General features: G+C 43.1%; 2 protein-coding genes across 12 annotated transcripts; one reads left to right on the forward strand and one right to left on the reverse strand.

Annotated features, from left to right (window-relative positions):
• Positions 1-5,101: 5,101 nt before the first annotated feature.
• On the reverse strand, positions 5,102-8,694 carry LOC139544933 (putative nuclease HARBI1). Of its 9 annotated transcripts, XM_071352148.1 has the most exons (11): positions 8,065-8,692; positions 7,801-7,977; positions 7,649-7,710; positions 7,480-7,566; positions 7,351-7,392; positions 7,109-7,282; positions 6,994-7,029; positions 6,341-6,895; positions 6,156-6,271; positions 5,948-6,059; positions 5,102-5,853 (listed from the first exon to the last, which is right to left on the reverse strand). In XM_071352148.1, the coding sequence occupies exons 1-7, from the start codon at positions 8,126-8,128 to the stop codon at positions 6,994-6,996; spliced, it is 642 nt and encodes a 213-aa protein (XP_071208249.1). In that variant the 5' UTR covers positions 8,129-8,692; the 3' UTR covers positions 5,102-5,853; positions 5,948-6,059; positions 6,156-6,271; positions 6,341-6,895. The 9 variants fall into 9 exon arrangements, with proteins under 9 accessions (XP_071208249.1, XP_071208248.1, XP_071208246.1 ...); XM_071352147.1 differs by having other exon boundaries at positions 6,994-7,282; positions 8,065-8,694; XM_071352145.1 differs by having other exon boundaries at positions 6,341-7,282; positions 8,065-8,694.
• A 35-nt stretch (positions 8,695-8,729) lies between these two features.
• Positions 8,730-12,433, forward strand: LOC139544935 (uncharacterized). Of its 3 annotated transcripts, XM_071352154.1 has the most exons (10): positions 8,732-9,447; positions 9,535-9,711; positions 9,802-9,863; positions 9,946-10,032; positions 10,120-10,161; positions 10,230-10,403; positions 10,483-10,518; positions 10,617-11,171; positions 11,453-11,564; positions 11,659-12,433. In XM_071352154.1, the coding sequence occupies exons 1-7, from the start codon at positions 9,384-9,386 to the stop codon at positions 10,516-10,518; spliced, it is 642 nt and encodes a 213-aa protein (XP_071208255.1). In that variant the 5' UTR covers positions 8,732-9,383; the 3' UTR covers positions 10,617-11,171; positions 11,453-11,564; positions 11,659-12,433. The 3 variants fall into 3 exon arrangements, with proteins under 3 accessions (XP_071208254.1, XP_071208253.1, XP_071208255.1); XM_071352153.1 differs by having other exon boundaries at positions 8,730-9,447; positions 10,230-10,518; XM_071352152.1 differs by having other exon boundaries at positions 8,730-9,447; positions 10,230-11,171.
• The last annotated feature ends 718 nt before the right edge of the window (positions 12,434-13,151 follow it).

Raw genomic sequence — 13,151 nt, forward strand, 5'->3', positions numbered from 1 at the left:
GTATAAGCTATAATGCGGTGGGCTACCACATGGCTGTTGGTCCATCCCTATAGCCAAAGCCTACACCTATTTAAACAAAGACTGATCATCACAGAAATAAAACATTCAGAAATCTTAATCATATTTATTTGTTTCTATGTTCTGTGAATGACTTATTTTCTTCTCAATGACATAATGGATGATGCATAATTGGCCAACATTCTAATTCTTTAATTCTATTGTTCCCATTATGCATTTGTGCAATCACTGAGACAAGTGATTGGACAAGTAGTAAGCCAAGCCTTTTTCGTTTGCAAAAAATGACTAGGCCTACATAGTCTACATTGAAAGAACATTAGGCCTGTTACAGGCCGTTATAACGTCTGGATTCTGAACATCTATTCTGAAGAGGATGGATGCAGTGGGAAGCTCAGACCCTGACAACAGTCTGGTGAGGATGGATGCAGTGGGAAGCTCAGACCCTGACAACAGTCTGGTGAGGATGGATGCAGTGGGAAGCTCAGACCCTGACAACAGTCTGAAGAGGATGGATGTGGTGGGATGCTCAGACCCTGACAGCAGTCTGAAGAGGATGGATGCAGCGGGAAGCTCAGACCCTGACAACAGTCGGATGAGGATGGATGAGCCGGGAAGCTCAGACCCTGACAACAGTCTGAAGAGGATGGATGAGCCGGGATGCTCAGACCCTGACAACAGTCTGAAGAGGATGGATGAGCCGGGATGCTCAGACCCTGACAACAGTCTGGAGAGGATGGATGCGGTGGGAAGCTCAGACCCTGACAACAGTCTGAAGAGGATGGATGAGCCGGGAAGCTCAGACCCTGACAACAGTCTGATGAGGATGGATGCGGCGGGAAGCTCAGACCCTGACAACAGTCTGATGAGGACGGATGCAGCGGGAAGCTCAGACCCTGACAACAGTCTGATGAGGATGGATGCGGCGGGAAGCTCAGACCCTGACAACAGTCTGATGAGGATGGATGCGGTGGGAAGCTCCGACCCCGACAACAGTCTGAAGAGGATGGATGAGCCGGGAAGCTCCGACCCCGACAACAGTCTGAAGAGGATGGATGAGCTGGGAAGCTCCGACCCCGACAACAGTCTGATGAGGATGGATGAGCCGGGAAGCTCCGACCCCGACAACAATCTGAAGAGGATGGATGAGCTGGGAAGCTCCGACCCCGACAACAGTCTGATGAGGATGGATGAGCCGGGAAGCTCCGACCCCGACAACAGTCAAGGTTATTCTCTCATATCAGAATGTGACCTCTTCAGAAATCTAAAACTGTTGGACCAGGACCAGGAATGGATGTCAGATGAAGACACGGTTCTGTTCAGCAGAACCTCAGGCTCCTCTTCCCAAGCCCTGTCATCCATTGTCAGTCTCTGCGACCCCATGGCTCAGTACCTGAATGAGGAATTCAAAGCTTTCCTTGAGAGAAGAGGGACCTACAAGGAGCTAGAGATGGTAGTTTCCAAAGTCCTGCTGAAACTTCTCCAGGCCAGAAAAGCAGACGGGGCCCCGCTGTTTATCAGCTCTACACCTGATAACTCTGCCCTCTGTGATCAGAAGAAGACATCAACGTTAGACAAGGAGATGAATGTATCTCCATTGAATGTAACTGCTGCTGGCCCTTTGGCGGTTGACGCCTCTCCATCACCCACACCTAAATATGTTGTGATCTCTTTGGTCGAAGGACTTGACCTGGACCCCTCGACCAATCAGTGCACAGGAAACATGAAAGAGATACCAGAGGAGCAGTCGTCAACCATTCTGAGGACGGAGCAACAGGACTGGCTGAATAAGATGACCTTTGACACCCATGCCGATGCAAAGGCAGAATACATTAACCCTGAGCTTTTCAACAAAAAGGTAAGTGCGCACGTGTGTGTGTGTGTGTGTAGGGATTGACATTTAAACTAGAATCATTAATTGAAACAATATCCCCCGCGCGTGTCTGTTTTGGTAAAAAGGCTGAGGGACGGGCCTGGAGAAATGTAACCACTTCCAAATTCATAGACAGAGCTATGGATGCAAGGACTGACCATCCATGATATCAACATGATACAATTTCTGGAGGTTATATAGTGTTTGTTTAGATTTACATCGTTTACAAACATTGGAGTAAAACTAGCTTATATGTTGGGTTCTGATGGGGACAGTTGAATTAAACTCATGAGGCATTCAGAAGGTCTATTCTTCAAGAGTATATGGGTCATTCCATATCCGCGAATTGAATGCCTTTGCGTCCCTTCGATAGTGTTATTAGAAATGTTGCACAAATATTGCATTTTTAAACACCTGCTATATTAAATTAAGTACCATTTAATATAGACCAGATGGAAAATTCAATGAATCAGATTTTCTTTATATATGAATAAAGACTTGCTAAAGAGCCATAATTCAGCATTTTAAAATGTCCATCCTCTGTGACTTTTACTATTTAACCCACTTAACCCTAAAGTTTGTTGAAGTTTTGACTCTCATTGTAAAGCCCTAACTTTTTTGTTGCTTTGACAAAGTAATTTGTGAAAAATATCATTTATTGCATGTGATTTGTGTTTAATGTTCATTTTAAAAACACAACATGTCCCTAATTTTTAGGTCAACCTTGTTAATGAAACTGAACTCTCGTTTTAATATGGTGCAACTATTCCTTTTTTTTTTTTTTTTATCTAAAGAAATATTGAACATCTAATAGTCATATCATAGTGTAAAAGCCGATGTGCTGAGATTCCTGTGCTTGCAGGAAGTCAACATTAGGTGAAATAAAACGGCATTTATGGCAGTTAGGCAAGTTGAGCCTTCTCTGAGATATTTAGAAACTGATAACAACCAAAATACAAAATAATTTCAGTATTTTTCTGCTTCTTCCCCTGACAGGCAGACAATACTGTATGTGGCATCTCAGCGTGTTAATAGCTCATTTACATTTTCTTGCAAATTATCGTTAAAAATATATTTTTAAAAGAATGTTCTTTTCAGACCTTAATGTCAATCCCAATCAGGTGTGTGTGTGTGCGTGCATGCAGTGCATTCCAGCCCTAATCTAACACACCTGATTCTAACTAATCATCTGCTCCTTCGAACCGGGATTGGCTGAATCAGGTGCTTGTATAGGGCTGGAGCAGAAGCTGGCACATACAGTAGCTCTTCAGGAGGACGGTTGGTGACTCCTGATTTAAACTGCACTGTGTAGTTAGACAACATAATAGATAACGGATTTCTCCTCTTTTCACAGAAGCTTGGCCAGACCCCTCATCACAGGTACACAGGCCGTCTCCCTCCGGTGAGCAGCGGCTCCCGGAGTTCAGGCTCTACCACTACGACTCTGAGGGGGATCCTCCAGGCCGCCCTGTCCAGCCTCAACAGACAGACCAGGAGGGAGATATACCTCTCCCAGAAACTGGGAAGGATCGTCATCCCTTTCTCTGGGACACGATAGGTCGGTCCGGAATGAAATGTCCCATGAAGTCATTCTACTTAAGGACAGATTCTGGGACATGTAATAAATTGTATCTTAAAGAACCTGACTCCAAATAGTGTTTTTTAATTCATAGGTTTACCGAAAGGACTGTGTGTGTATGTACTGTATAAGGGCCATATGTTGATCAATTGGAGATCACAATTGTCTGACGTTGTCACGTTCTGACCATAGTTCTTTTGTATTTTCTTTGTTTTAGTGTGGTCAGGGTGTGAGTTGGGTGGGTATGATCTGTTTTCTGTTTCTATGTGGGGTTTCTCGTTTTGGCCTGATATGGTTCTCAATCAGAGGCAGGTGTTAGTCATTGTCTCTGATTGGGAACCATATTTAGGTAGTCTGTGTTGTATTGGTTTTTGTGGGTGGTTGTCTTCAGTCTTTGTGTGTCTGCACCAGATAGAACTGTTTCGGGTTTTCACGTTTGTTGTTTTTGTATTTGTAGTGTTCAGTTTTGGATTTATTAAAATAAGATGAACACTAACCACGCTGCACTTTGGTCCTCTCCTTCTTCCACCGAAGAAAACCGTTACAGAAGTAGGGTTTCTCTCCTTACCTTCTTTTCTTGTCTCCTCCTCTCCTTAATATCATTGACCTGAAAGCACAGGGCAGGTGAAAGGAAAATATAATTTGTTTTTACATGTCCAGCTTTATATAGTGCATATGGAGGAAAGAGAAGTCATTGAATGATATGGTGGTTGGCCAATGGGGTCTGTGTACAATGGCCACATAAAAATACTCCAATTTTAAAAAAAACATGTAAACCCAAGTAATATCAAGTGGTCTTTGATTACCTACTAAATAAAACATTAAAAAACATTTGATTTGTCACATGCTTGGTAAACAACAGGTGTAGACTAAATGCTTATGTCCTGGGGCCTGTTGCACAAAACTAGGATAAGGGATTAAGCCAGGATATCTTGGTGATCCTGGCTCAATTGATCCGTAATCCGGTTGCACTAAAGATGGATAGGGGGCAGGAGGATATGTTATGGTATAAATTACCATGGAGATTTATTCTGTGGAGCTAGCCTGCTCCAGACCAGGCTAAATTCCAGGATCTATTTAATCTCATCCCTAATGTCAGTCAGCAGTCACCACAAATGGAAACCAATAGTTATTTCACTGCTCACTATACATTGTTATCACATATAACTAGACCCACTGTTATTATTTAAACGTTTGTGATCATTAATTTCAATGATTTTGGATAAAAAATGATTTTTAGATGATGTTGCTATCATTAGATAATTTACAGTTTCCCATAGACTATAAGGCTATATATAAAATGATAGAATATTAGGGCCACAGAGGGGAAAAAAACACAAGTCATAATATTGTAACCAGTTGTTTTAAAGGAGGACAGTTGTTAAAATGACAGATGTGGGGCATTTCGTGAAATTGTACTTCAGTATGGTTTCATAAACAAAGACATGCTGATGTGCCAGAATATTAAGTATCACATTGTCATAAGTATCAAAACTGTAAAAACAATATGTAGCTTTTCTGCAGAAAGAACCAGCCTCATAAATTTATGACTTTATCCTTTTTCTTCAGTGTGGCCCTAGTACTCTGTCATATAAACAAATACACATTCCATATGAATATAAAAACACAATGTGTAACATTATGTTCCTTTATTGAATAAGGACAAAACAAAGCAGGTAAACCATCAGCTCCTTTCGAAACTGAAGTCACAGTGACTCTACAAGATGGAAAGCACAGAATCCAAGCATATTATACAAAATGATACATACACATTCAAAGGTCTGTATATAACACACCCTGCATGTCTGCACACTAAAATAAATGCAGGACAAATCCATACACATCAACTGAACAGACAAATTAATGGATGCAGTAGCCTCCCTGCAGCCTTGTATTACACACAGTATACCGCACAAACATCATAAGAGGCCAAATTCGTCAAAAAACGAACCCAAAAAAACCCAAATTCCTCTGCCACCGCAGGACATATTTAACCAAAATTGAAAGCACACATACTAACTAAAATAATTCAACACATATTGGTCCCTCAGCAGCCGACCACTGTCGTCATCAGGGAAGATTGCCGGATTGTCCCAGTCCATGGCTGGTGGCACTCTGGGGGCCCTCTCCTTCCTCAGGCAGGCCACATTGTGGAGGACAGCACAAGCCACAGTAATATCACATGCCCTAACAGGGCTGACCCTTAATTTGTGAAGGCAGTGAAAGCGTGCCTTCAGGAGGCCAAAGGTCATTTCAACTCTGGCCCTGGTCCTGGCATGGGCATGGTTGTAGGCCTGCTGTGCTTCCTGGGGGTCTGTGAAAGGTGTCAGGAGAAAAGGCTGGCAGCCATACCCCCTGTCTCCCAGCAACACACCAGAGAATTCACCTGTCAACACAAAATCTCATCATTACTACCTCATAAACACAGTGATATTCTTGACACAGCCATGATGGTTATAAATAGGGGTTGTGTGGCTTACCTTGTGATAGGCACTGATAGATTTCAGAGGCCCGAAAGATTCTGGAGTCATGGACTGAGCCAGGCCATTTTGCCACAACATTGCTGATCACACAGTCAGCATTGCAGACCATCTGAAATCATAAGATGAGGAATATTACACCAATCAATGCACATCACTGGCAATGCAGAGTGTTCGTCAATGGACAATATCAAAAAGTTATGTTCACCTGAACATTAATGCTGTGAAAGGATTTCCTATTCACAAAATCGGCCTCATGGGCACCTGAGGGGGCTTTTATCCTTATGTGTGTGCAGTCCACTGCACCAATGACATTGGGGAAACCTGTCACACAAAGTAATGAGTATCCTACTATGTGTTAACAGTTGTCCTGTAATTTGTAGATCCTCTTACCTGCAATCCTATAGAACTCCTCTTTGATGTCACAGAGTCTTCTGTGGCCAGGGAAGGAGATGAAGACATCTGCTAATGCTTTGATAGCCAGACACACACTCCTTATTGTGCGGCAAATTGTGGCCTTGTTCAGCTGTTCTGCATCCCCCACTGAGTACAGGAAGGCTCCACTAGCAAAAAAGCGCAAGGCCACACAAACCATTTGCTCCACACTCAGTGCATGGCTCCGTGCAGTGCGGTGCTTAATCCTGGGACCCAGTAGTCTGCATAGATACCTGATGCCATCTGCAGAAAACCTGTATCTTTCATATAGATGGTCATCAGGGAAGGCCAGTGGGTCCAACCGGTCCCTGAAGACCCTTTCTCGCCTGAAGGCTCTCCTCAGCACAAGTGCTTCTTCATCCACCACATCTCGCACGAATGGGCATGCCATTGTCAGAGCAGAAAGGAACACACAATTTTGGGCCTTCATATAGGCTAGTGGCCACACCTGGTGCTGGGGGGGTGGGCAAAAGAGGGCGATGCCTTATAACGATGACTTGGTTGTACTGATTGCTGGGAAAATAAAAAAAACCTTAGAAAGATGCCACCGTCCTGTGTGCTCACAATAAGAGCTCATATGTCATGGCTCACTTGACTTTACGAGAATATACCTAATTTTTATTTTGAGCTGTGTCATCTTCTTGGAGCTGGGGGAGGAAAGAAAAATAATGATTAATACATTTGTGTTACAGTTAGCATACAGTGTACATTGAAGGCATATCTCACCTCCCTCTCAAGTTTTTTTATTTCAAGGTCCAGTTTCCTAATTGTCCTCTTTTTTATTTCGGACTCCAGTGCAAGATTTTCCATCTTTTTCTTCTTGTACTGAATGTCTATGTCTGCCAGTTCTATTTGGCGCCGGAGGTGGTTGCCATACAACTTTCTGATAGCTTGTGAGCTCTGTGAACACAATACAATTAGCGCAGCTGGAATTTGGCAGGATGTGGTGTCCTTTTATTAATACGCACTATGTTGCCAGGCTGGTTTTCCCACTGTATAGCATCTGGGTCCTGTAAAAGAAATTAGATTTTTTGATTTTGATGAGGACTCCTCACCATTGTAGAGTAAATAGTACTTTCACAGTCTTAACATGATACCTCATGCCTTCTGGAATCCAGAGAGATGGTCTCCTCCTCATCATCGTCTCCATCATGTGCTGTTGCTGCTGCACTGGGGCCTTCACCCTATCACATTTAATCGGATTCATATTGAAGCTAGTAGACAAGACATGCCAGGCCTACAGTATGCCTTTGATGGAGTACTCACTGGATCAGCATCGTCTGGTGCTTGTGCTGGTGGCTCTAACAGGAACACAGTGCTGCCAGACACTGCAAGGCAATAGGTAAACCAAAGTCAGACAGTCCAAATTGATTCAATATGAATGTGGTTGTATCCCATGTAGAGATGGAAGGACATACCTTGAATGAAGCGGGTGGCATCTTGGGAGGAACCTATGCTCGTCTCTTTCCCCCCAGGGATCCCCTCTAAGACGGGCCTGCCTTTATTTAGCTCCAAGGCCATGTCCTCTGCTGGGGTAAGGTCAGCCTTTGGTGACCCACCACCCGTGCCTTGTCTGTGGGTATTCTTTTTCACTGCTAAAACAGTACAGACAATGTGTGAGCAGGCACCTTCTGGGTACAATATATGCTTGTGCTTTGTTAAATATTAGTCAGGGACCATACCATTCTGCAGAATGTTCTTGTATTTGATTTTGACCTGCTGCCATGTCCGTTTTGGCCCGTTCATGTTTAATCTACACACACACACACACACACACACACATTTAATGGAGTCACACTGCAAAAAATTACTTGGTATTTTTGTCTTGTTTTCAGTAAAAATATCAAAACATTTATCATAGCTTTATACAGTGTGATGGAGTTACTTTACACAATTTCACTCATATCTGCAGTGCATTTCAATTAAAAATTTAACCGTTTCATAATTACAGTACAACTGCATTTTTGGAGATGTGAATTAAATATTTGAATTGTAATTGTGATGTTTCAGCGGAGCGGTGAGTGTGTAATTGTGCACTACTTACGCATTCAGGCGGTCTGCAATACTTTGCCACGCTTTTTCTCTTTGCTTTATCACTGTGGAGGTGTTGCCTTTCTTCTTAATTATATCTTTTACCTCCTCGTATGCCTCCATGAGGATTTGTGCTTCCGACGGGGAAAAGTACGCGGCTCTAGTTGCCATGGTAAATCAGTTAATCTGTGATCTGTGGCGGGGTCTATTTGAGTGAGCCGTGAGCGCGCACCTATCCAGGATTGGTTTCACCTGGCTTAATGAATCCGTGTCTGCTCATCCTGGGGCCTGTTGCACAAAAGTAGAATTAAGACATCCGGGATAAATGACTCAGCTGAGCTCAATGAAGCCAAAACATGTGCGTCCAGGCTTAATTGGTTGCACAAAGACCAAGCCAGGATGAGCAGACACGGATTCATTAAGCCAGGTGAAACCAATCCTGGATAGGTGCGCGCTCACGGCTCACTCAAATAGACCCCGCCACAGATCACAGATTAACTGATTTACCATGGCAACTAGAGCCGCGTACTTTTCCCCGTCGGAAGCACAAATCCTCATGGAGGCATACGAGGAGGTAAAAGATATAATTAAGAAGAAAGGCAACACCGCCACAGTGATAAAGCAAAGAGAAAAAGCGTGGCAAAGTATTGCAGACCGCCTGAATGCGTAAGTAGTGCACAATTACACACTCACCGCTCCGCTGAAACATCACAATTACAATTCAAATATTTAATTCACATCTCCAAAAATGCAGTTGTACTGTAATTATGAAACGGTTAAATTTTTAATTGAAATGCACTGCAGATATGAGTGAAATTGTGTAAAGTAACTCCATCACACTGTATAAAGCTATGATACATTTTTTGATATTTTTACTGAAAACAAGACAAAAATACCAAGTAATTTTTTGCAGTGTGACTCCATTAAATGTGTGTGTGTGTGTGTGTGTGTGTGTGTGTGTAGATTAAACATGAACGGGCCAAAACGGACATGGCAGCAGGTCAAAATCAAATACAAGAACATTCTGCAGAATGGTATGGTCCCTGACTAATATTTAACAAAGCACAAGCATATATTGTACCCAGAAGGTGCCTGCTCACACATTGTCTGTACTGTTTTAGCAGTGAAAAAGAATACCCACAGACAAGGCACGGGTGGTGGGTCACCAAAGGCTGACCTTACCCCAGCAGAGGACATGGCCTTGGAGCTAAATAAAGGCAGGCCCGTCTTAGAGGGGATCCCTGGGGGGAAAGAGACGAGCATAGGTTCCTCCCAAGATGCCACCCGCTTCATTCAAGGTATGTCCTTCCATCTCTACATGGGATACAACCACATTCATATTGAATCAATTTGGACTGTCTGACTTTGGTTTACCTATTGCCTTGCAGTGTCTGGCAGCACTGTGTTCCTGTTAGAGCCACCAGCACAAGCACCAGACGATGCTGATCCAGTGAGTACTCCATCAAAGGCATACTGTAGGCCTGGCATGTCTTGTCTACTAGCTTCAATATGAATCCGATTAAATGTGATAGGGTGAAGGCCCCAGTGCAGCAGCAACAGCACATGATGGAGACGATGATGAGGAGGAGACCATCTCTCTGGATTCCAGAAGGCATGAGGTATCATGTTAAGACTGTGAAAGTACTATTTACTCTACAATGGTGAGGAGTCCTCATCAAAATCAAAAAATCTAATTTCTTTTACAGGACCCAGATGCTATACAGTGGGAAAACCAGCCTGGCAACATAGTGCGTATTAATAAAAGGACACCACATCCTGCCAAATTCCAGCTGCGCTAATTGTATTGTGTTCACAGAGCTCACAAGCTATCAGAAAGTTGTATGGCAACCACCTCCGGCGCCAAATAGAACTGGCAGACATAGACATTCAGTACAAGAAGAAAAAGATGGAAAATCTTGCACTGGAGTCCGAAATAAAAAAGAGGACAATTAGGAAACTGGACCTTGAAATAAAAAAACTTGAGAGGGAGGTGAGATATGCCTTCAATGTACACTGTATGCTAACTGTAACACAAATGTATTAATCATTATTTTTCTTTCCTCCCCCAGCTCCAAGAAGATGACACAGCTCAAAATAAAAATTAGGTATATTCTCGTAAAGTCAAGTGAGCCATGACATATGAGCTCTTATTGTGAGCACACAGGACGGTGGCATCTTTCTAAGGTTTTTTTTATTTTCCCAGCAATCAGTACAACCAAGTCATCGTTATAAGGCATCGCCCTCTTTTGCCCACCCCCCCAGCACCAGGTGTGGCCACTAGCCTATATGAAGGCCCAAAATTGTGTGTTCCTTTCTGCTCTGACAATGGCATGCCCATTCGTGCGAGATGTGGTGGATGAAGAAGCACTTGTGCTGAGGAGAGCCTTCAGGCGAGAAAGGGTCTTCAGGGACCGGTTGGACCCACTGGCCTTCCCTGATGACCATCTATATGAAAGATACAGGTTTTCTGCAGATGGCATCAGGTATCTATGCAGACTACTGGGTCCCAGGATTAAGCACCGCACTGCACGGAGCCATGCACTGAGTGTGGAGCAAATGGTTTGTGTGGCCTTGCGCTTTTTTGCTAGTGGAGCCTTCCTGTACTCAGTGGGGGATGCAGAACAGCTGAACAAGGCCACAATTTGCCGCACAATAAGGAGTGTGTGTCTGGCTATCAAAGCATTAGCAGATGTCTTCATCTCCTTCCCTGGCCACAGAAGACTCTGTGACATCAAAGAGGAGTTCTATAGGATTGCAGGTAAGAGGATCTACAAATTACAGGACAACTGTTAACACATAGTAGGATACTCATTACTTTGTGTGACAGGTTTCCCCAATGTCATTGGTGCAGTGGACTGCACACACATAAGGATAAAAGCCCCCTCAGGTGCCCATGAGGCCGATTTTGTGAATAGGAAATCCTTTCACAGCATTAATGTTCAGGTGAACATAACTTTTTGATATTGTCCATTGACGAACACTCTGCATTGCCAGTGATGTGCATTGATTGGTGTAATATTCCTCATCTTATGATTTCAGATGGTCTGCAATGCTGACTGTGTGATCAGCAATGTTGTGGCAAAATGGCCTGGCTCAGTCCATGACTCCAGAATCTTTCGGGCCTCTGAAATCTATCAGTGCCTATCACAAGGTAAGCCACACAACCCCTATTTATAACCATCATGGCTGTGTCAAGAATATCACTGTGTTTATGAGGTAGTAATGATGAGATTTTGTGTTGACAGGTGAATTCTCTGGTGTGTTGCTGGGAGACAGGGGGTATGGCTGCCAGCCTTTTCTCCTGACACCTTTCACAGACCCCCAGGAAGCACAGCAGGCCTACAACCATGCCCATGCCAGGACCAGGGCCAGAGTTGAAATGACCTTTGGCCTCCTGAAGGCACGCTTTCACTGCCTTCACAAATTAAGGGTCAGCCCTGTTAGGGCATGTGATATTACTGTGGCTTGTGCTGTCCTCCACAATGTGGCCTGCCTGAGGAAGGAGAGGGCCCCCAGAGTGCCACCAGCCATGGACTGGGACAATCCGGCAATCTTCCCTGATGACGACAGTGGTCGGCTGCTGAGGGACCAATATGTGTTGAATTATTTTAGTTAGTATGTGTGCTTTCAATTTTGGTTAAATATGTCCTGCGGTGGCAGAGGAATTTGGGTTTTTTTGGGTTCGTTTTTTGACGAATTTGGCCTCTTATGATGTTTGTGCGGTATACTGTGTGTAATACAAGGCTGCAGGGAGGCTACTGCATCCATTAATTTGTCTGTTCAGTTGATGTGTATGGATTTGTCCTGCATTTATTTTAGTGTGCAGACATGCAGGGTGTGTTATATACAGACCTTTGAATGTGTATGTATCATTTTGTATAATATGCTTGGATTCTGTGCTTTCCATCTTGTAGAGTCACTGTGACTTCAGTTTCGAAAGGAGCTGATGGTTTACCTGCTTTGTTTTGTCCTTATTCAATAAAGGAACATAATGTTACACATTGTGTTTTTATATTCATATGGAATGTGTATTTGTTTATATGACAGAGTACTAGGGCCACACTGAAGAAAAAGGATAAAGTCATAAATTTATGAGGCTGGTTCTTTCTGCAGAAAAGCTACATATTGTTTTTACAGTTTTGATACTTATGACAATGTGATACTTAATATTCTGGCACATCAGCATGTCTTTGTTTATGAAACCATACTGAAGTACAATTTCACGAAATGCCCCACATCTGTCATTTTAACAACTGTCCTCCTTTAAAACAACTGGTTACAATATTATGACTTGTGTTTTTTTCCCCTCTGTGGCCCTAATATTCTATCATTTTATATATAGCCTTATAGTCTATGGGAAACTGTAAATTATCTAATGATAGCAACATCATCTAAAAATCATTTTTTATCCAAAATCATTGAAATTAATAATCACAAACGTTTAAATAATAACAGTGGGTCTAGTTATATGTGATAACAATGTATAGTGAGCAGTGAAATAACTATTGGTTTCCATTTGTGGTGACTGCTGACTGACATTAGGGATGAGATTAAATAGATCCTGGAATTTAGCCTGGTCTGGAGCAGGCTAGCTCCACAGAATATATCTCCATGGTAATTTATACCATAACATATCCTCCTGCCCCCTATCCATCTTTAGTGCAACCGGATTACGGATCAATTGAGCCAGGATCACCAAGATATCCTGGCTTAATCCCTTATCCTAGTTTTGTGCAAC

The sequence above is a fragment of the Salvelinus alpinus genome, chromosome 19, assembly GCF_045679555.1.
Source record: "Salvelinus alpinus chromosome 19, SLU_Salpinus.1, whole genome shotgun sequence".
Classification (NCBI taxonomy): domain Eukaryota; kingdom Metazoa; phylum Chordata; class Actinopteri; order Salmoniformes; family Salmonidae; genus Salvelinus; species Salvelinus alpinus.